The sequence below is a fragment of the Sceloporus occidentalis genome, unplaced genomic scaffold, assembly GCF_023333645.1.
Source record: "Sceloporus occidentalis isolate IW3139 unplaced genomic scaffold, rSceOcc1.0.p SCAF_7, whole genome shotgun sequence".
Taxonomy (NCBI): domain Eukaryota; kingdom Metazoa; phylum Chordata; class Lepidosauria; order Squamata; family Phrynosomatidae; genus Sceloporus; species Sceloporus occidentalis.
The window spans coordinates 68,788,700-68,812,702 of NW_028316987.1; the positions used below are offsets into that span (position 1 = coordinate 68,788,700).

The 24,003-nt window shown below is 38.6% G+C and overlaps 1 protein-coding gene across 2 annotated transcripts; it reads left to right on the plus strand.

Annotated features, from left to right (window-relative positions):
• The first annotated feature begins 5,021 nt into the window (after positions 1–5,021).
• On the plus strand, positions 5,022–23,527 carry LOC149309898 (1-aminocyclopropane-1-carboxylate synthase-like protein 1). 2 transcript variants are annotated; one of them, XM_089533225.1, is made up of 14 exons: positions 5,022–5,212; positions 7,018–7,077; positions 7,592–7,662; positions 9,000–9,069; positions 10,301–10,367; positions 11,248–11,345; positions 12,560–12,637; positions 14,264–14,364; positions 15,775–15,861; positions 17,358–17,403; positions 18,143–18,284; positions 19,002–19,144; positions 19,770–19,923; positions 22,396–23,527. In XM_089533225.1, the coding sequence occupies exons 1-14, from the start codon at positions 5,057–5,059 to the stop codon at positions 22,575–22,577; spliced, it is 1,455 nt and encodes a 484-aa protein (XP_089389351.1). In that variant the 5' UTR covers positions 5,022–5,056; the 3' UTR covers positions 22,578–23,527. The 2 variants fall into 2 exon arrangements, with proteins under 2 accessions (XP_089389351.1, XP_089389352.1); XM_089533226.1 differs by lacking the exon at positions 5,022–5,212 and adding an exon at positions 5,516–6,447.
• The last annotated feature ends 476 nt before the right edge of the window (positions 23,528–24,003 follow it).

A 24,003-nucleotide genomic window follows, 5' to 3' on the forward strand; every position in this document is an offset into this window, starting at 1 on the left:
TTTCCTGTTTCTGTCACTTCCCCACGTGACAAAAAATTACCAATTACCAGTTTCTGGGAGGTGTTAGTGTTCATTTTGCTATAATTCCCTTACAAAATATTTTAAAATGTTTAGATGAGACTTTTTTCCCCAAACAAGGTGGGACAGGGGCAGAAGACAGGGATTGTGTTTGCAATAAATGTTGAGACTAAATTGTGCACATCCATAAAGATACCAGTTTTAGTGGATGAATACATGAAAGTATTTACAGCTCTCAGTATTAATTAGAATTGTAAAAGGGTTTCTTACCTTGAAACATACTATTTTATGGTTATCCTGAAGGGCAGTTTGAGGTGGACTGGAATCCAGTGGATCTGGGAGGGGATCTACCCAGCTGCCTGTTGCATTCCTGCATCCCCAAAGGGCTATTGAACACTCTCAAATGGGTTTTTGGGAAGCATGGGAATACAACACTGGGTTTAACCTATTGCAACATGCTTTTTCAGAACTGGACTGTTGTAAATAAGGAAACCTGTGTTTTATTTTTGAAATTAGTAAAGCAGATGCACTAATGTGTTAATTTACTGCATAGATTAAAGTATTTATCAAAACAGATTGTTGGTAGTTGATAACCCAGCTTAAACACTGACTGAAAAATGCCGATAGCAAATTAAATACTTGGGCCTGTTACAGATGGGCATAATAGTACGGACTCAGTCCGTACTAGGGTTAGAAAGGGGTGTCATTTCCGGATGCCCCTAACCCTAGTACGGACTGAGTCCGTACAAAATGGTGGCTCCCGTTCCACACGGGGCCCACCATTTTTATGTAGCGGACACGCTGTGTCCCCACATCGCACGGCGGATATGACCGCGTCATAGCCGTGATGCATAGAGAAGCGCCATTTTGGCGCTTCTTTTTAGCTGCACCGGGAAGCCTCGCGGTTTGGCCGCTGGGGCTTCTCGGCGCAGCTAATGACGGCGCAGGCAGAGTGCCGCTTTTCGACGCTCTGTAACGAGCCTACATTATGTAAACCTGAATTCCTCCTTCCTATTCGTTGTAGTTTCACAGGTAAATGTTGCATAACGTATCAGTGATAAAATGGTAGAGTAATGCTTTATAGAGGAGTGTTACCAATGAAGAATTACACAGTTGGGCAAAACTATTGTGTGCCAGTGTATGTCTTACAAATGAGGAAGTCCTTTCTTTGTGAATCTGTAAAATGATCCCATAATTCCCTTCCAAAATTAATAAAGCATCTTCAGCCTCTAAATAACAGCATTCTATAAATTATCACACTTAATAGGTTTTATCATACATTTCAGTGCAAAATGCATACAAACTGGGCCTGTTCTTCATTTTATAAAACCTTTTCTAAAAGATAAAACATTATATTTAGCTTTTCAGACAATTTCACAAAAGGTGCTCATTTGTCACTGTTATTCATAGCTTCACAGGATGTAAATGCAGAAAGCATCTTATTTCAGATAGAGAGCCAACAATTTCTGTATAAATGCACCTGTGTATAACTGTATCTGGAGCAGTAACTGATCAGCATTCCATTACTAAATCTTCGTATCATAATCTTCTCATATGATATGTTAAAACCTGAATAAAGTTTCTCAGTATTTATTTCTGACTGTAGATGCTGACAACGTAAGATATCATTGCCTTTCACTGATGTAATGGCATTTGGCATGTCAGGAGCTGCTATTCTCAGCTGACTTGTCCAGTAGACCTTGAGTAACCTCTTCATAGTTATCTACTAATTTTTCCACAAAAGATGGTTTATTGATGCATAAAATTTACACTTTACAAAGTAATATCTGAATTTATTTTTACTAGTACACAGTTGACAAAAATTAACACCAGAAACTCTCTTGGTTGTATGCCAGAGTATTACAAGAACCAATGCTTGTTTTGTAACCATAGTTAACAGTTATTATCAGCAGCTGTTTAATTATGTAATGCTGTGCAACTGTTTTTAAAAAGCTGTTACATACTGTGGTATGGTGTCTGTCTGATCTATCAAATTACAGTACCATGGTCTTGGAATGAATGTTTTTCAATTACTTTAGGTTGCTAGATATTTGAGCTGTTTTGTTTGATGTGTTGTCATTACCTTGATTTGAACCTGGCTTCTGTTGTGGTTGAGGCTCTGATAGCAGTGGTGAGTTCTCTATAACTTCCTGGGGACTTCGGACATTGAAGAGGGCCAGCACAGTTTGTGGACTAACATGTCTGTTGTATATCCAGGTTCATAAGTGTGTACTATAATTAGCCAGAAAAAAATGAATTGCACAAATAAAGGATGGGGGACACCTGGCTTGGCAACATTACATGTGAAAGGCATCTAGGGCCTGTTACAGACTGCCAAAATAAAGCTGCTTCGAGTCTCTTTGGAGGTATGCTATTTAAATGATGCATGGGTCCTAGGAGTCCAGAGGTCGCGCCAAAGCCACACTCCATTCCTAAGCACTGGAGTGCAGCTTTGGTGCAGCTTCCGGATTCTTAGGATGCATGCATCATTTAAAAAGCATACCTCCAAAGAGACCCAAAGCAGCTTTATTTTGGCAGTCTGTAACAGGCCTAGGAGTCCTAGTAGACCACAAGTTGAACATGAGTCAACAGTGTGATGCAACAGCTAAAAAGCCTAATCCGACTCTAGGCTGCATCAATGGAAGTATAGTGTCTATCAAAGGAATTAATAGTACAACTCTATTGTATTTCAGTCAGACCTCACCTGGAGTATTGTGCCCAGTTCTGGGTACCACACTTCAAAAAGGATGTTGGTGACCTAGAGGTTGTCCAGAGGGCTGCCAAAAATGGTAAAAGGTCTGGAAACCATGCCCTACGAGGAGCGACTTAGGGAGCTGGGTATGTTTAGCCTAGAGAAGAGGAGGTTAAGAGGTGATACAATAGCCCTGTTTATACATTTGAAGGAGTGTCACATTGAGGATGGAGCAGGCTTTTTTTCTGCTGCTCCAGAGACTAGAATATGAAACAATGGATGCAAGCTACAGGAAAACAGATTCCACCTTAACATTAGGAGGAATTTCCTGACAGTAAGAGCTGTTTGACAGTGGAACACGCTTCCTCGGAGTGTAGTGGAGTCTCCTCCTTTGGAGGTTTTTAAACGGAGGACAGATGGCCATCTGTCCCGGGTGCTTCGATTGTGAGTTCCTGCATGGCAGGGGGTTGGACTGGATGGCCTTGGGGTCTCTTCCATCTCTGTGATTCTATATTGATGGCCCACTGTGTTGTAGTGGAATACTCCTTGAGCTATCTGATGTTGGGGACTGGCATGGGAGGGTCTTTTGCAATGTATGAAGAGATAGCATATATTTCTGCCCATTCCCCCAAGACCACCAGCTGATGGCTTGGGAACCAGCATTGGTCTAGGGACCACCATTTTGAGTGGTGTAGCAGGCCTTCTACAACCTCCGAATATTTTTCCCCAGCATGCAGGTTGCTTATATCACTTTATCCAATTCTTAAACAATTTCAATCATAATTGCTATAATTTTGCCACGCTGGTTTTGCGCCATGAGCGTTAGGTACCATCAAAGGGAATAAAGTTTGTCAACTTCCATTTTAAAAATAAAGAATATTTTAATATTTCTATTCTGAAGAAAAATTGATGTTTGTGTAGCTTATTCGTACACACTTTTGTGTAATACGTATTAGCCAAAATGAGAAGATTCAGAGGAAGCTATCGCTTTGGTGTAACAGTAGATGAAATTCTTAATCCACAATTAAGGCAAAACCAAATACATCTTGTAAACTGTTCCAAATCATTTTTTATAAAGAGAAACTGCTTTGGAACCAAGATAAAAGTTCTAATCGATTACGAATATTCTGTCTCCTCAACTCACTTTATAGATTCTTCAGCGACTTATCTGAGACTTGAGTTACCTTTCCTAGGATATTACACAACTGAGGTCGCAATATTAAGCTTGCTATTAGATAACTGTCTGTACCACGTAAGGTATGGATGTGTTTATACATAATAATGTCCTTGGCTGACCTCCCAAAACAAAATTAGGAGCTTGCTCCAGCTGGAGAGGATTAAGGTTGCTTGACTTGGGAGAAGTTGACACACTGACATTGAGGGAAGGCAGCGCATTCCATTGCTCATAAATAATGGCTTCGAAAAACATTGTTCCTTGGCTTTGTTTGCAGCTAGGAAGATACATATTATAGGACATGACGCTGTTTTTAAATGTTTGTTTAGAGTGCATCTGTTTTACTCTGTGCTTCTTCCCATCCTTCCATAATTTCTGTTCTGTGTGTGAGGTGCGAAAACAACCAGACTATAAGAAAAACCGAATAATAATATTAATAATAATAATAATAATAATAATAATAATTTTTATTTATTTATCCCGCCTCTTCCAAAGGTCGAAGCCAGATTACTTCATTAAAATAATACAATGCAATTGCACAGTCAATAAAATACTAATGCTGAATTATACATCCCTGTTAGTTCCTTAAAATAAAGACATGAGACTATAATCTTTAAAGGTTTACAAAAAAGTTAACCATTTTCTTTTCTGATCTTATGGTTCTCCAATGGGCAAGAGTGAAAGGATTTAGTTATGTTTAAAAGTATCTGTGGGGAAACCCCCCACATCATGATTGGACTTAAATAGGGAATCATTGGAGAATGCTTGTCCATAGGGAATCATTGCAGAATGGCACCACTTTTAACTCTTTGTTTGACTCTTTGCTATGGAATTCTGGGAGTTGGAGTTTGTTGTGGGGCCCAGAGCGGAGCTCTCCTCCGCTCTGGGCCCCACAACAAACTCCAACTCCCAGAATTCCATAGCAAAGAGTCAAACAAAGAGTTAAAGCGCTGCCAAACTGGGTTATTATTGCTCCAGTGTGGATGCAGCCCTAGAGGCAGACACAAGTCCCAAAATGGCAAGGAGGAAGGGTCAAGGCGAGGGAGAGCCAGTCAGGGCTTCTGGGCGGGAAGGAGCCCGTGGGGAGGCCTCAAATAGGCCTCTCTCGCCCTTTTCTCCTCAGACTGAGGCGGCGCTCTCTCTCTCTCTCTTCCCTTTCCTTCCTCCTCACAATGGCGGAGGCTCTTGGCGCCTCATGGAGCGAGGAAGACGCTCGCCAGGGCCTTTCCTCTCGCGGGGCCCGCATCGCCCAAGGCTCCCGGGGGCTGCTGGACCAAGGCTTCGGCCTCTACCTCGGAGACCCCTTCGACGCCGAGCGCAACCCGAGGGTGAGGGGACAAGGAGGAGAGCCTCTTTTTTGTGGCTCTCCTCTGAGGCGAAGCTAGCAGAGGGCTTTCTTGACACGGCCATCCTCTGAGGCTGAGAGAGTGTGACCACTCGGGCTGAGAGTGACCACTCTGAGGCTGAAAGTGAACACTTTGTGGCTGAGAGTGAGCACTTTGAGGCTGAGAGAGTGTGGCCACTCTGAGGCTGAGATAGTGTGGCCACTATGCTTGAGCGGGGATTTGAACCCTGGTCTCTATAGAGTACAGGGAAACAAAGGGTATTCTCTGTGAGGGGCTTTTTGCACCCCCTTTTTGCCCCCTGAGGCCAGCCTCTCAGCCTCAGACTAAAGAAGGGGCAAGGAGGAAATAGAGAGAAGTGCTGCATGTTGAACAGACACAAACACCAGTGTCTATAGATAAAGACCAGAAAGATCTTGTAGCACCTTTGAGACTAGGGTCCAAAACACACTGCAGAAATAACCCAGTTTGAGACCTCTTTAACTGCCCTGGCTCAGTAATAGGCAGTTCTGGGAACGGTAGTTGTATGAGACATGTAGCCTCCTCTGTCAGAGAGCTCTGGGGACACAATAAACTACAGTTCCCTGACACTGAGCCCCAGGGTAGTTCAAGTGGTCCCAAAGTGGATTATTTCTGCAGTGTGTTTTGGACCTAAACGCATCTGAGGACTGAAGTCTATGAAAGTTCATGCTGCCAACCTCCTTTAGTCTTAAAGGTGCTACAAGATCTCTGATTCTGCAGACTTAACATGGCTAGATCTTTGAATTCTATAGATAAGAATGATATAATGATGTTTTAGTTTTAAGATTATACCAAATGGGGATGAAGAATTCGTATGGAAACTTTTGTTCTTGTGAGGGATAACCAGAAAAATGAGGCAAAGTGAAAGAGTACAGATATGTGGTGATGTTTAGTAAAGATGAAGAAAACAGCCATTTAAGGAGACTGGTTAGTAGTAATAGTAGTAGTAGTAGGGAAATGGGTGCTCTCCTTGGTGAAGGAGAGGTGAGTAAGAGAAAAAGGTGACGGGAGCCATTTACTCTGGGAAATGTGTGGTCTATAAAAGCAAGGCAATGTCCAGGGTGGAAAGAGTGCAGATATAAAACACAGGCTGCAAACAGGTTGTGAAATGAAGAACTCTTGAAAGCATTCAGATATTCAACTCAGAAGCTGCAAATCAGAGCATTGCAAGAGGTTTGATGAAGAAATGATGCCTCCTGGTAAGTGTGGCAAGCTAGACTGTGTTTTGGCAGGGGAGAAGTGATGGCAGCTATGAGGATACTGCTGCTTTACTTCGGCAGGATGCCAGCCTGGTCCAGATAGAAGTAGTTCAGTCTGGCTTGCACTGGCAGCAAGATGACATTATCCACTGACCTGAAATGCTCTGCCTCAGATTATATTGCTGCTCCTTCTCCTTACTCCTGCAGCCTGGTTGCTAGAGCAATCCAACATGAGCATACTTGCTGGGCTGTTACGTAAGAACATCTTGCTTCTGTAAAACAGAGTTCTGTATGGAAAGACAAAATAGCATGTGAAGGCGTTAAAGCAGTGCAAAATTGCTCAATTGTAGAAGAATTCAGTCTTTCAAGAGCAAAAAACAAAACAAAACCCCACCACAGGCCTCTTAAATAAGTTGTTGCTCTTTTTCTAACAGAAAAATATGTATTTGTGCCCATACTGCCCTTTTGGCTACAAGTTTTAGTTTTTTGAAAAGAAAAAAAATGGTGTATTTATAAAGGATTTTTTAAAAAATATATTTCACATATCACCCCTTTTCCACTCTTTTTCAGGGCATTTTGAATTTTGGAACAAGTGAGAACAAACTTTGCTTTGATTTAATAGAGGAAAGGGTAAGTATAGCTTTACACACAAATTGTTTAAATTACAGATTACTGTAAAATGAATTAATTAAGGGCTTGCCACATATGATTTTTGTTGTTGTTATCTGCCTTTAAGTTGTTTCCAATTTATGGCAACCCTAAGGTGAACTTATCACCAGTTTTATTGTCATGATTTGTTCAGATGGAGTTTAATGTAACTGTAGAACATGTAACATATAACAGCATTAATTATATCATACACTAATATGACTGCCATATAGAAAACAGCCATCCAACAGAGAAAAAAAAAGCTTCTTCATCATATGCTTTACCATTTATTTAATGGCTGATTGCCTTGTTGCATACAATTGCTAGCAGGGGTGTGATCACTTTGTAATATCTGATTCTAGACCTAAGTGGACCTATACAGTGTGAGATTATACATGGCTAATCCCTCTAATTTTCATGTAAAATTAACCAGTTTAGAATTAATACTTATGTATAAAGGGGCAAATTAATGTGTCCCTTTTCTTTTTTATGACAGCTTTCAAAACCAGACATGAATTACTTGGAGCCTCACTTGCTTCAGTACTTGGATACACAAGGCCTTAAAAGGTATGATTCTTAAGCAGTTTAATGTGTTCTCATTTTGAATGTGTTTTTAAGATTATATGATAGATAGGTAGCTTTAAAAACAACTGTGATCTTTTGATAATTGTGAACTACGTCAAACAATAACTTTGAACAGGAAAGCACAGTCAGTTTTCTCTTAAAACTACTTAGTAGAAGGCATACATTGAAATGGGTGAACACACACGAACACCTGAAGATCGAAACGTCAGGAAGAAATGGGCACATAGCCCGAAAAACACACAAAACACTACCTTTTTAATACATTTCCAATGTGCTTCCCAACTGGATATTCACATCTAAAAAGTTAAGTACAACTTCAGTTTTTGATTTCACTAGTGTTTTATCACTTCCAGCTACATAATATGGTTTGTATTGTGCACATTAATTATTATTATAATGTAGAGAGATCTTGTAGCACTTTTGAGACTAACTGAAAGGAAGAAGTTGGCAGTATGAGCTTTCATAGACTTACAAAAGTTCATCCATGAAAGCTCAATTTCTTTCTTTCAATTAGTCTCAAAGGTCCTACAAGATCTCTCTACATAGTAATTCTACAGACTAATATGGCTATATCTTTGAATTCTAACACTGATTATCATTGTCCCTGTAGCTCACTGGCTTGGGGGGATATGGCCCATATCTCTGGAGGGAGCACATTTAACTGGAGATCACCAGTATACTTACAGAAAACGCTGTTGGTGAAAATCGATTGTTGGCAGTATTACTACTGGCATTTCAGGCTACAGGCAGACTTGGATCTAAAATTACTCAGTTTCTCTCCATAAGACTGCAGGATTGGGGCCTCTCATGATGTCATACATATTTACGCTGACAGAGAATTAGTGGGAGGGAAACACAGGAAAATCTGCTAGAAACTCGGGGGGAAACAAGCTTATTCTGCACTTCAATCACCTACCATGGCTAGCTTAACACTGGAAATAGTGTTCTCTATCAGTCCTCCCCCCCCCTCCATATATGAAGCTTAGGATCACTCTGCCTGTTACTAAATTACGTTTATATAACATGAAATTTCTGAAAGTTTAAAAAAAAGTATTTTTCATATCACTGAACTTTATTCACAGTTGCTGGTTGCATACATCAAGACATATGTAACCGTACAAGAAAGGTTCAAAAGTTAAATATTGTTTTATTACTGCCAAATCAGACATTTTTTAATAGTCCACTTAGATTGTGTATTTGCTGCTTCAAGACTGGAAGTCTATCACAGATTAAGCAAACTTGAGTTGTAAAGCTTGCATATATGAATGAGTTGATGCAACTAATCTGATATATGTTAATACGTCAATTTTAAACTTTAGCTTCAGGGAAGAAGTTGCTAAATTTCTTACTGAATATGCAAATGCTTCAACCGCATTGGATCCTGACAATGTAAGGAACATTCTCTTTAATATTATATTTTCTGTTTAACTCTGTGAAAATTTTCTAGGACTTTCATAAAACCGAAGGAGGGTTTGACAAATGGCACTAATGATTTGCATTTTAAAATCATTTTGAAAACTATGTAACATTACAGAATTTAGAATAATATTACAATTCTAGGCTACCTCCAGTGCCATTACTAAGCCATTTGAAACCTGTTCTGATAGAGATAGTATAGGAATGTATCAGCTTTCTTCATGTTTCCAACTTTGATAAACTAATCATATTCCATAAAGGTCAAAAACATTAGCCCTGTAGTTGAAGGTATTGTTCCCATTCATCCCTTTCTTTTATGACCTTTGTAAAAATGGCAGGTTGCTAACTTTGATGTTTGTAAAGTGAATTGGACAGGCAAATCTCACTATAATGAATAAACATAAATTCTTAGAAGAACTTTACAGCAGCACTGTAATATTTACCTTGGTGTCATGGGCACATCTAGGCAATGGATTCCAAATTGGAGCTTCTAAATGGTACAAAATTACTGTACTTAATTGGTGTCTTGGTCTACGGGGTGGGGAAGTGAGGCTAATGGGCCACATATGGCCCCAGGACTAATTTTGTCATCCCACGTCTTAATTCCACCACCCCACATGCACCCTAGGCACTGAGAGGGCAATTTTGCTATGTTCCCCTATCCCGCAAAGCTGTTTTAGTCCCCCAAGGGGCTGTTTTCCTCCCAATAGGAAGTGGCTGAGTAGCTGACTCTCCAAAATGGCTTCTGGATTATTTACTGCAGATCCCTAAACCCTAACAATTGCCCTCAGTCAGTTTAAATGAAATAAAATGTCATGATTTTAGTTGAGCCCAATAAAACATTCAGTCTGAGAGTTATGATGGTGAAAGTTCACCTTATGCTATTGTAACCCATGTTCACAGTTGTGCAAAGCAGAATTCTGTTCCAACTAAAAGTTGGAACAGAATTGCTGAAAGTTTTGATTGGATATTAACCAATAGAGTCTCTCTCTCTCTCTCTCTCTCTCTCTCTCTCTCTCTCTCTCTCTCTCTCTCTGAATGAAATGTATGTTGCTTGACTGTTTTAATGTTACAGTGCCTCTGTTTAGAAAATTGGGTTTAAACTACTGAAATGCATTTCTTAGAGTTATAATTTTTTTAAAAAAAGTTTCAAATGCTTGGCAGTTTTGGTTAATATGACTTGATAATTGTCTTCACTTTCTAGATTATCGTGATGAATGGCTGCTGTGCTGTCTTTGCTACTCTTTCAACTGTGTTGTGTGATCCTGGAGGTAAGAGAACTTGAATATACAACAAACATTTTGAGAGCTTAGGTAATGGGGCCTGAACATTTTTAAAAAGGTACGTTTTTTTTACTGAGTTGCTGTCCAAGGATAAATGTTTACTCACGCAGAAGATTATCTTCCTGATCACTTTATTCATTTGTTTTGAAACAAGATTTTCTGTATCCTTGGGATAGGATGTTAAATATAATTTAAGTTATGGCCAGGAACCTGCAGCAGAAAATTTGTCTCCAGCATTTAGGTACAATACATTTCCCAATGCCATCCTCCCAAACCCAACTTTTGTCAGTTGGAGCCCACGCACCCACCCAAGACAGCCATTTCCATGTCAGTGGAAAGTGATGGGAGCATTTTCCTTTGCTGAATGGACTTTGACAGGACATCCTCGGGAATCTCAGTAAAAAAAATAGCTGGCTGCATCTCTGCTTCTCCCCACACTCTGTACTGGCACAACAGTGGCCATTTTGGGGGCTGTGGCAGAGAAAGGGTGGGCAGGGGGTGGTTTAGTCATTGCATAGTTGGAACAGAATTCTGATTTGCACAACTGTGAACGTGGGTTACAACAGCATAAGGTGGACTTTCACCATCATAACTCTCAGACAAGATGTCAATGTATATGAAATTCATACTACCTGAAATGAAATTAACATATATAGTTGTCATAATCCTACCAATTAGTTAATGATAAATGAGGTAAAATGGAATGAGATCAAATCCCTACAAACTGTTGTTAGTCTTTTGTATATCAGTATTTTACTATACTAATAATGTTCTTCACTTAGGAAGATTGAATGAAACTACTTTCTGATTTTTACAGTTGTTAACTGTCTTTCTAAAATTAAGACATTATTGTGCAACCTTGTTCTAGATGGCTATCTAATTCCTGCTCCATATTATGGTGGCATAAATTCCAAAACTTGGCTGTATGGTGGAATGCAACCTGTTCATGTGCCCTTATTCAGTGAGGTAAAATTTCATTTTATTAAAGGTCCTATTTTTATAATTTTTTATGTTATCTGTAAAGAGAATTATCTAAAACCAAGGTAACAAAGCAGTCAACCAATGTGGAAGCTGAGATGTCTTCTTTGTATCACATTTCTCCTGATTAAGCTGATATATATTGGCAAGGCTGGGCAGTATGTTCTTGAAACCAAATATATTGTTGGTTCTGTATACATGCATGTGTGTATGTGATGTCAAGCAGTAAACAAATTCTTAGGCTGATGTAATGTTACAAACATTACTTAGGCCAGAGGTCGGCAAATGCAAACATGGAACGGGCATTTTCCTTTCCTGTGCCTGCCTGAAGTGACCATCTTCTGACCATCATTTTTGGCTCTTGGACTGGGGGTTTAGTGAAACAACAGTTTGGGTTGTTGGGAGCAAAGAAAATTGTCCCAAAGTGAACTCATTTTTTAAAGAAGAAGAAGAAGAAGAAGAAGAAGAAGAAGATAGATAGATAGATAGATAGATAGATAGATAGATAGATAGATAGATAGATATGGGGGCTTTAAGGGGTTTCTGGGAGATCCCATAAGCTGCAGTTAGGAGTCACAGGCCACATTTTGCCCATCCCATATGTAGACATATTTTTATTAAGATATCCTGAAAGAAAATTAATACTTTAGGAACTTCCTTCTCCCCACAGTCCCATTCAAACAGAAGATGGAAAGATAGTGCCACTTTGTTTCCTCCTAGCAACTAGAGTGGGGAAAGCTTCAGTTACTATAGCACTGCATGCACAGCCTGCTGCATATTTGTAAATGTTGCTGCTTTCCACTCTTAAGACTGCCCCTGAAAAAGCCAGATTGGGGCCGCAGCAACTGCACATTTCTGCCTATTTGCCTGCCCAAAAAGAAGCTGCAAATAGCTGCTCCTTTTTGTGCTGGCAAAAAGCTGGCTTTTCCACCCTGTCACCGATGGAAGCCTGTTTCAGGCACTCCAGCGACATGTGGCATGTAAATGCCGTGTTGCTGTAGCACCCAGAAGCCAGTTTCCAGGCAGCTTTAGAGTGTGCAGTGTCAAAATGTCACACTCTGAAGCCGCCCAGACGGTGGCACAAAAGGAATGGTATGTTTTGCCCCTCAGCTTAATTGCTCTTAGTAGTCAAAATAAGTTTTAAAAAGAACTATATTACTTTTACTGAACTGCTGTCTCCAAACCTTTAAATTGTTCCCTAGGTGACTAATGAAGAAAGTCGACCTTTTCAATTAACAGTTGAAAAATTAGAAACTGCATATCAGAGGGCTAAGGAACAGGTAGGACTGTTTTTACCTGAACAAATGGTCTTTGTTTTGTTTTTGACCAAGTATCACCTATGTCCAAAATACAGTGCAAAAATAATCCAGTTTGAAACCGTTTTAACTGCCTTGGCTCAGTACTAGGGAATCCTGGGAATTGTAGTTTACTGTGGCACAAGAGCTCTCTGACAGAAGGCTAAATGCCCCACAAAACTACAGTTCCCAGAATTCCCTAACATTGAGACAGGGCAGTTAAAGTGATCTCAAACTGGATTATTTCTGCAGTGTGTTTTGGACCATTGTTGACTAAATTATTGTCAGCTTCCTACTAAAATCACTTTACTTTAAAATTTGATCCCAGGCTTCCTCTTTACCCTTTACTGTATTCTCCTGCTGATCTACTTCCACTATATTCTGTTTCTGCTAAAATTGGCTATCTTCCCTCCTTTTTGCAGCTTTCATTGCATTATTAAAATTTACTCTGGAACCTTTCTGGAGCAAGTTTTTAATGCCATGGAGGACTGCAGTGAGTGAGGGGAATCAGGGTAGCAAATTCCACTCCAACTAGCACTGAATATGAAAGTACAGCATTGGATACAGCATGTCAGGGATTATGTGGGGCTTATGATAACGTATCAAGAACAAATACGGTAATACTAAAACTGTGCTATTGATATTATACCATATTAGTTTTATAAGATTTGCATTTTTAAGGTAAAATAATAACCAAATATGAAAGCATGATACAGGTACATCTATAAAAATGGTTGCATGTAAAGGTTTGTGGTTAGTCATAATCATATTTATTTTAAGGATATAAAACATTTTTAAGGATTAGTGTAAATACGTATTTGCTTCTAATGCAAAGAAAGCATGAAGATGCATGTGCAGAAAGAATCTTCCTCCACACACACACATAACACAATTGGTTTCCATGCACATTCTGCTTGTGCAAAAGTTGTTGGTGCCATATAATATGGCATTCTTTTGCTAGCAGATGGGCATACTTGGGCAAGTGCACACTTTACTAGCAACTCAATATTTACATTTCACATGTTGTTATTCAATGGAATTTTTACTGTTTTCATCCTAAAAATATAGTGCATAATTTCTGTCATTGAAGAAGCTACTTAACTTTTTGAAATAGTTGTGTTTAAATTCACTTCATCTGATTACAAACTATTTGGGATATTTTATTACATGTAAACTGCTTTGATTATTGTAATATGGTATAGTTTAGTTAGTTGTGGTCATTCCAGTCATTTTGTGTGTGCATATACATCCAGTGAGCTTGGCAGTAAAACCAGAATTGACTTTGTAGCATGCTATTTGTTAAAAAAACTGTCTTGTTTTAAGTGATACTAAAATATGTATACAGTGGAGCCGTATATACTTTGGGTTTCTGGAACCTTTATGCCTTACTAGTGATAAATGAAAACATGTGAATTAACAAGAACAATGTGCTATTATAATGGAACATTCTGGGGTTTCTAAGGCTTGCTTTTGCAGGAGTATGTGTGCATGTATGAAGTCAAGTATCTTCAATACTTGGCACTTGAATAAAGGATGGCAATTGCGCAGACCCACCAGTCCTTTGTTTGACGTCATGTTGGCGTCTCCGACTATCAGTTTTTCTTTTTTCAGGGCATCCGAGTCAGAGCATTAATCCTGATCAACCCTCACAATCCGTTAGGGGACATTTACCCAGCACAGTTACTGAGAGAATGTCTAGAGTTTGCGCACAGGTTTGAGTCCTAGAGCTATTTGTTTGGGCTTTTAATCTTCCATGATGCAGTATGTTAGTTATAAGAGTGATTTTGGTAGTCTCCTTATTTCATTTGGCATACATCTATAAGAAAGTTTGTTCAGAAAATATATTTCAATTATTATGGATTCTTTGTATGGTTATTGGCGATGATAAAAAAAACTGAATTCTTACATTTTTAGATTTCTGTTTTCTTAATGTGTAAGCTATGAGATCCTGAAATATTTAATGCATATGCCTTAAATTATGAAAACTGGCAATTACCAAAATCAGTAATAGAATGAGTGCATATTACACATATACACTGTATAATATGAATAGGTGCCTTGATTTGAAAGGTATATTGGTTCCAGTTTATGAATGAGTATTATGAAATGAGCACTCTGACTGGATCTGAATCTTTTTCAAATTAGTCTACATTAAACAAGCATAGTTTATACCGTACATGAATAAATTTCTTTTTATCTTTTTAAAAGGCCCTCTCATTTCCTTTAAATAGTCTTGTATCCCATTTTACTCCTTTAATGAGCTATATTATAAAATCTGAGTTTTATCCTTGGAATACTTTTGTAATGCTGACTGTGCATTCCTGTATGCACCTCATTTTTCTAAACTCACTCAAGTGAGTCTTACTGATAGCAAGCATGCATAGAAGCATGCTTAGGATTGTAGTTACTGAAATATCACTAGGTAGTTTTTTGGGAGAGCAATACCATTCTGTTTGCTTTAGGTCCATATCCATGCATCATCTCCCCTGCCCCAATTCATATGAAACCAATTTTTTCCTCTTAAACTGTGACTTAAACAGTAATGGAAACAGCAATAGTCATTTTAAGAGGAAAATATAATTATTTCCTCCCCTGTATTAGAATAAAGCTAGTCTGGCATTTGAGATAGAAGTTAAAAATTAGTTTTTCAGAAACAAAATTTAGTTTTTCAGAAACAAAATTTTAAGTAAACATTTTTGTTTACTGATACTTTTAGGCTTCTTTCTATCAGTTCCATGTTTCACTTGCCTGCTAATATTTGGACTAAGAGTTCAATTTGCTGTGTGTTTTTTTGTGGCTTTCACTGTATAAAATATAGTAAGAAATACACATTGAATGCATGATGAGTTTTTCTATTTCACACAACATTTATAATGTAGAAATTTCTTAACATCTTGGTGTTCCAATTGTTAATATAATGGATGAGGAAATATATACTGAAGATTTGAACAGTATTTGCTTTAAATAGACATTCTGCTGGGAAAAGAAACTAATATAATAAAAGCCCACTCCTATTAAATAGGAGTTAATTAACTTGTATGAATATAAATGTAAATGTATAGATGTGCATGTGATTAAAATTGTCTTAAGGGCTCCTTTTAATTGTTTCTTTCTGTATATAGATATAAATTACATGTAATAATGGATGAAATCTACATGCTGTCTGTATATGGTGACTCCACATTCACAAGCATCCTTAGCTTAGAGAGGTAAGTTTAACTTCCTCCTGCTAGAAAAATAAGTGTCTGTCTTTCTTAAATGAGTTACATACAGTGTTGCCAATCACCCTTGACGGGAATCCTCTGATTGGCTCCCCGGAATGCCTCCAAATTCTTCAGAATCGGGCGGGACTTCCGGATCAGGGGCAGGAGTTCCAGGTCAGGGTTGCTGCAAGGCACTATGGAAAGGCAAAAGGGGGCCAGGGACTTCCAGGAAGGGAGGTATGTCGGCCATTTTGGGGGAGGGGAAAGGTATTTTCGGCCATTTCTTGGGGGAAGGGCTGATTCCCCAGAAATTCCCCCCAAAATATTGTTTACCCAGAAAATAAACGGAAAGGCTTTTTATTACCCGGATACTGGGGAATTCCCTGGAAATTGGCAACACTGGTTACATAGCAAATTTTTTCTTTTGGAGATGGGAGGGTATGCATAAATAAACCAGCCCTGAGATTCCTTCCTCACATATTTTCTCATAATGCTATTTGCTGATATAGTACTATGTGTGTGATTTGCAAAATACATTTGTTAAACTTTTGGAGTGTCTTCTAGTAGATTATCTGTTTACTGACAATTTAACCATCTCATATGCCAAATTCATCTCTGTGATGTAAGAGGCCTGTTATTAACATAATCCTGTGGCTCTCCATGCCAAAGAGCTCCTCCTAAAGCTCTATCATACATGCTCCAGTTTTCTGTCCCCCATGCCCCACTTTTCTGACCATGCGCATAGTCACATCCCAACATGGCAGATTACGTAGTGCTAGCCAGACCTCTTCCATACAGTACCTAGAAATTGAATATAACCTGAAAACTGTGAAAAGGGTGGAGTGGGCTGAGAAAGGAACTGGTAATTTGGAATACTTCAGGTGAACTGTGAGAGAGGCTTTGCTTGTAATGAATAGACAGCTTGGCTGTTGTGAGTTTGTGAATGCACAAGCAGAGATAAAGCAGGAAGTACAGGATTATGTTGGAGTGCATTATTGCTCTCCTGTCCACATAATAAAGGATCTAGAACATTGTACTTTGTGTTATTGCATTCAACATGAAAGACCTTTCATGGCCCTGATTTATGTCCATGGTATGTAATGGATGTTTTCTGCAGTTCATTGGTCTTCATGAATAGCTTCTAATAAATACTTAGATATAAAACAATATTTCAAAATGACGGTTCAACCCTGTTAGAACGTTTGTGTGTTTTTTTAGAAACTAATGTACACAGAGGCTTATATTCTATGTTAAAATTGTTTCAGTTAGAACATTATCTATTCTACTCTTAATTGGAAAACTTGAATTTCCTTGAACCAGAATTTCCCTGAGCTTTTGATGAATGCGTTGGCATGTGATTTCATTTCTTTAGAGGATGCAGTTTTATGCACATCTCTATATGCCCCAGATGCCTTTACCTTCATTTGTCCTTATGACTGAATATGTGTGTGTGTGTGTGTATTATCAGTAAGGGGTTAATTATCTCAAATTTTCTACTTTAGTTTACCAGATCCAGACCGGACACACTTCATGTGGGGATTTAGCAAGGTAGGTTAAGAATATTTATTATGAATATTGCTTTAAAGTATACTACATTGTTTGAAACTGTCAGATTCTCATATCTTTCCATGTTCATACATTTGATCTGTAAAAAGGTTTGTGAGAGCATAAAATTGATAGTGTTGCCTCTGCCACACTTGTGCCATAGGCCTAGACACTAGTAGAAGAGTGCAGAATTTCTTAAAAACTGCAGTTCATTGTACCACATGTCCAAAGAATTCATTTAGAACAACCTAGTTTTATACATAAATTTCTGGGAATAGTTTTTTTTTTCCAAAGGAAATCTAGTTAAAAATACTTTTTTGAAATGCTTGCATGTGCATTTGGGTCTGCGGCAGGAGGCACCTTGGGGCTGTGCTGTGTGTTCACCATGGCCCCAGGGCAATTGGGCTGGAAGTGGCTTCTGGCTTCTCCTCGATGCCTGTCTGTTTCACCCCTAAGTCTCTGAAACTATATTTAAAGGATCAAGGTAAGCATCTTGGCCAACAATTCTCACTCAGGGGACTTGGTGCAATAGTTTGGATAGTCCTCAAATAGAAATGAATATTCTTTACAGAAGATTGTAGTTTCTGAGAAATGTATGAATGAATCCTGATAAATTCTGTTGGAAATTGAATCTAATATTTTTTTTTCAATTTTGTGGGTAGAAATGTGTTCCCTTTTTTAGGATTTTAAGGATATTCTGATTGCAATTTTTTTCCGTTCTTTCTCCTCTCCCCATTTCAAGGATTTTGGGATGTGTGGCATCAGAGTTGGAATATTATACACCAGAAATCACGCTGTCAGAGAAGCAGTTAATCAGCTGGCTGTTTTCCATGGATGCCCTGGACCTGTACAACATGTTCTCAGTCAATTCCTTAGTGATAGAGGTTAGCAAAACCTAATGTGAACACCCATTCCCATCTAGAGTTACAAGATATAAATTATACAGTCACATACTGAGGGAGAAAAAACAAGGAAAACACTGCTAAATGTTGGCAACATAAGTGAGCAGTACACTGCCTTTTATGTCAAAATAGTATGCAGTGTTTAAGATAGTAGGAGGTATTACTGTCTTATTCCTGGAAAAAAAGTGAAACCATAAGAATCTTAACTTTCTATCTCAAACTAAAAATTCTGGTCTTGGATTTGGATTACAGTTTATTTTTAAATTTTGGGATATCTGTACACCCACGTGTGCGCACGCGCGCACACACACACACACACACTGAGATATCTTGGAGTTGGGACCCAAGTCTAAACATAAATGAAATTCATTTATGTTGTGTGTACACCTTTTAAACATAGCCTGAACATAATTTTATCCATAGTATTTGCAATAATTTTGTGTATGATACAAAGTTTGTGTACACTGAACCATCAGAAAGCTAAGGTGTCACTATCTCAACCACACATGTGCTCAGTTTTGGATTTTGGAGTATTTCAGAATTCGGAATAAAGGATATTCATCCTGTATAAATAACATGACTTCAGCTAAGTATATAAGATATGCCATTATTTTTCATTTCTTGCATAACTGATATCATTACTTAATATTACAAAGTATGAAAAAATAAAATAGTTTTGTCATATTTTCACCCTGACAGAATGGCTGGATAATGTGTTTTTCCCAACCAATAGAAGAAGACTGAAGGAAGCACAGAATATTCTTGTGGATGGCCTTGCTGAGATAGGAATACCTGTTCTTAAAAGTTCTGGAGGATTATATGTGTGGGCTGACTTCAGAAAAGTAAGTGAAGGATCTGGAGGACCTGGGGAAGATAAAATAAGAAAATAAGTACACTTGGTTGTTTAAAACTGATGTGAATGTAGCTTTTAAAAACACTAGATGTTTATATAGTATTGGGAGGGGACTCATCAAAGCAGCTGTAGTCAGCATACGCAATGTTGAGGAATGTTGTGAGCTGTAGTTCAAAAAGACTGTATGATTCTTACCACTAATGTGCATTTCAGATGCTTAAAATATTAAGTGTCTTGGTAATCTTTCTTCTTGTTGTTTGCCTTTAAGTTGTTTTTGACTTACGTCGCTCCTAAGGCGAACCTATTATGGAGTTTTCTTGGCAAGATTTGCTTAGAGAGGTTTTTGTCTTTGCCTTCCTGAGGCTGAAAGTGATTTTCCCAAGGTCACCTAGTGGGTTTCCATGGCCAAGCGGAAATTCAAACCCTGGTCTTCAGAGTCATAGTCTAACGCTCAAATCATTATAACATGCTAGCTATCACACTATCAGTCTTTACAATAAATAAATTTATAATCCTGAGCTTTTTATTCTTACGGGAAGGAAAGTTGTCATATGATTTGTTGTTGCAATGTATGTATGTCTAAGTGGCACTAATGCAAATCTGTTTCTCCTTAGTTTTTAAAGTCACAGACTTTTGAAGCTGAAATGGATTTATGGTGGAAGATTCTTGATGGAAAGCTTCTCATTAGTCCGGGGAAAGCCTTTTGCTGTTATGAACCTGGATGGTTTAGACTGGTCTTCTCAGATTCAGTAGATAAGATCTATTTGTGTAAGTTTCAGATCTGTATAAAAAGGTCCTTTCCTTTTTGTCCTCATTCCACCTTGCATGGCAATAGATTTTCAGATGACAAAGGAAGATAGCATGTTCTGTAGGGAATCCAAGATTGTTTGCATGTGTTGTGTGCCTTCAAGTTGTTTCTAATTTATGACAACCCAAGGCAAACCTATTACAGAGTTTTCTTGTCAAGGTTTATTCAGAGGGGATTTGCCTTCCTCTTAAAGACTGAGAGAGTGAGTAGGTTTTCATGGCTGAGCAAGAATTCAAACCCTGGTCCCCAGTTGTGGTGCAGTACTCAAACCATTATGCCACACTGGCTCTCATCCAAGAAGGTGCATAAAATAAAATTACAATTTGATTTAGCATAACATTGGCTGGCATCCTGTTAGTGACATAAGCTAGCAAAAGACCAATGTATGTATTTATTTATTTTTATTTATTTATGGTATTTATACCCCACCCTTCAGCCCTAAAGGCTATCAGAGCAGCTTACAATTATTATTTTTAATTAGACGGTTCCCTGCCCTCAGGCTTACAATCTAAAAGACACGACACAAAAGGAGAAGGGAATGGTGGTGGGAAAGGGGATGAGGTCCAGTGATTATTCTCTCCCTCTGAGGCCTGGACCAAGGCAGATGGACTGGGCTCCCAGGATCCAGTGTACAGTTGGCCCTCCATATCCACAGATTCTGCACCCATGGATTGAGCCATTTACCACTTGGGGGGGGGAATCTAAAAGGCATACCTTGATTTTGCTATTTTATATAAGGGAAACCATTTTACTATGCCATTGTATATAATGGAACTTGAGTATCTACAGGTCTGATTATGCCCTTGTAGCCAGACACACAATGGTGTTATTTTCTGAGACCTACAGCAGACCCCTGAAAAGTCCTGCAATATATCTTCGTTGCTATAAAGATATAGCAACCTAGCCATAGGCATGGGGGGTGTACAATGAAGTTGAGTCTTGTAGGAAAGGAGAAAGGAACACAGCAGTGTCCTGCTTGAGCAGAACTTTATGCTCTGTTTCCTTATGCAAGATCTCGGCCAAGATTTATTAACTATTGTTATATAGAATCATAGAATAATAGAGTTGGAAGAGACCATGAAGGCCATCCAGTCCAACCCCCTGCCATGCAGGAAATCTCAATCAAAGCATGCCCGACAGATGGCCATCCAGGCTCTGCTTAAAGACCTCCAATGAAGGAGGCTCCACTATACGCCGAGGGAGTTTGTTCCATTGTTGAACAGTCCTTACTGTCAGGAAGTTTCTCCTAATGTTGAGGTGGAATCTCTTTTCCTGCAGCTTGCATCCATTGCTCCGGGTCCTAGTCTCCTGAGCAGCAGAAAACAAGCTTGCTCCCTCCTCAATATGGCATCCTTTCAAATATTTAAACAGGGCTATCATATCACATCTTAACCTTCTCTTCTCCAGGCTAACATCCCCAGCTCCCTAAGTCATTTCTCATAGGGCATGGTTTCAAGACCCTTCACCATTTTAGTCGCCCTCCTTTGGACACGCTCCAGTTTCTCTACATCCTTTTTAAATTGTGGTGCCCAAAACTGGACACAATATTCCAGGTGGGGCCTGACCAGAGCAGAATAAAGTGGCACTATTACTTCCCTTGATCTAGACACTATACCTCTGCTGATGCAGCCTAAAATCGCATTGGCCTTGTTAGCTGCCGCATCGCACTGTTGACTCATGTTCAACTTGTTGTCTGCTTCGACTCCCAGATCCCTTTCACATGTAGTCTCGTTCAGCCAGGTGTCCCCCATCCTATATCTGTGCATTTTATTTTTCTGCCCTATGTGCAGTACCTTACCTATCTCCGTGTTGAAATTCATTTTGTTAGCTTTGGCCCAGCTTTCTAATCTATTAAGGTCATTTTGAATTTTGATCCTAGTCTTCTGGGGTATTAGCTACTCCTCCTAATTTGGTGTCATCTGCAAATTTGATAAGTATGCCCCCAATTCTGTCCTCCAAGTCATTGATAAAGATGTTGAATAGCACTGGGCCCAGGACAGAACCCTGTGGGACCCCACTGGTCACTTCTCTCCAGGATGAAAAGGAGCCATTGTTGAGCACCCTTTGGGTTCGGCCAGTCAACCAATTACAAATCCATGTAACAGTTATTTTGTCAAGCCCACATTTCACTAGCTTGTTTGCATATATAGATAGCCATTTTTTCTGTCCTGTATTTGGCTGTTGTTCACTTGAGGCATTTGATAGCAAGAAAGAGCTATTGGATGTGTAAGATGTAGTAAACATGGGACAGTGTTGTAAAAGAACATCCAGATTGAGTAACTGTATTTTTCTGAATTGTGATTTGGACTCTGCACTAAAAAAAAAAGAACAACATGACTTGCACAAGAATGGATTAGAAAGAAACCATTTTTTTCTGTAAATAGTTTGTGTTGTGGGTACTGCAAAATTAATTAAACTCTTTGTTCCCTTAGGTATTCAGAGACTTCAGCAGATGTTACATGATAAAATGGATGAACCTGTTCCCATCAGTTCACCTCCAAAAGAGAATGAATGCACTGAATTAGACGATAGCATTTCAGATAACTATATAAATACATCAGTTGATGATGTCTCAGAAGGCTATTCACACATGAAGAAAATAGCTGTCTTCTAGGAATGTGAATAATAAGGCAAAGCATGACGTGTTCATATTATGACATCTGCCCTCTTTTTAAAGTATTTACTTTCTGTTACAGCACATGGTTACAGTATGTTGACTGATTTGATGACTGAGACTACTAGAAGTTTGTTCTGGTTTCTCTACTGGGGGTCAAATTGTATATGACAAGAGCTCTATTTCCTGGACTGTTCTTCAAGTAAGATTCCATGGCTGGAATTAATCCCCACTAGGGACACAATACCTGAGAGAAAGGAAATTGAGACTGCCATTATTCCTAGTGCTGTAAAACTGGCTTCACCATGCAAGTTCAGCAACCCTCCAAATGTATTTTCCTCTTTCTAATAATTCCACTTGGGTTGTGCCATTATCACACTTTTCAGTAATTTAATTTGATATCCATGCCCAATATGACTGACCCTTAACAAATTGCTGATCTGTCTAAGTGAGTGTTGGCCCACCAAGAGAAGCAGTACATATTGTATGTAAATATTTAGAAGATGTTGAAGCAGTGTTCCAAACACTGAAGCCTTGTGCCTTCTGAGTGTTTGTACCAATTTATTTTACTTTCTAAGAAAGTGTTCTATTCTGCTGTTTCTCTTTCTCATTTATATAAGATCTGTTTGTATATAATGTTCTATGTATCATTCTTTAAATATCATGTTTTCCTTGTTAATTTTGCACTTTGACTGTATTTATGAGAGTATGGCTGGTTTGTGGAAAGAAGGATTCATGGTGGATTAATCATTGTATAATTAACAGTTAATGTTGGTGGATTTGTTTTTTTTTATTTTTTGTTTTTTTAAATAATTTTATTGCTTAAAATATGAAGCTATACAACATTCAACACGATCAACATAAATTAATCAGAAGCATCTCAGCTCGGAACTATTACATATAATGATCCTGTATCTTCAAAAATCTTGATGACAAATAAACTTCCTGTTGTACAACATTTGCCTCTGTGTTTATTACTCTCCATATAATAGTTACCTTATAGCACTTCATGTTTCTTCTATTACTCCAGTCTATACATTTGCCTACTTATATTATAACAATGTTGGTGGATTTGTTGTGTAAATGATCAGATTCTAGTTAACTATGAAGTCATGTTGTATTTGGATTCTTGTTTGTCAGCTAGTTGCCTTATAGCTTTGTAAATATTAAAAAAGGGAAGCCTGCATTGCAGCATTTATGATATCACATACAGGCCAGAAAAAGGATGGCAATTTCAGGCTCTTCCTAGATTTAAAATGTTGTCTACATTTTAAAACACTACATATTCAGGAAGCCCTTCATCAGCACTAAAAAGTCTTATGAAATTTAAGGGCCCTATATGCAGGAGTTTCCTCTGCTTTTTATGTAATTGCTCCTAGTGCTATACTGTTTGACTTAGCTTTGCCCACAATCTTATGAAGCTGAT

What these genes read in the sequence shown, in the direction of transcription:
- LOC149309898 (XM_089533225.1), top strand. Translation starts at nt 5,057, where the DNA reads ATGGCGGAGGCTCTTGGCGCCTCATGGAGCGAGGAAGACGCTCGCCAG. An exon ending in TTGATTTAATAGAGGAAAGG is followed by an intron (nt 7,078 to 7,591) that starts GTAAGTATAGCT and finishes TTTTTATGACAG; the next exon opens with CTTTCAAAACCAGACATGAA. An exon ending in AGTAGATAAGATCTATTTGT is followed by an intron (nt 19,924 to 22,395) that starts GTAAGTTTCAGA and finishes TTGTTCCCTTAG; the next exon opens with GTATTCAGAGACTTCAGCAG.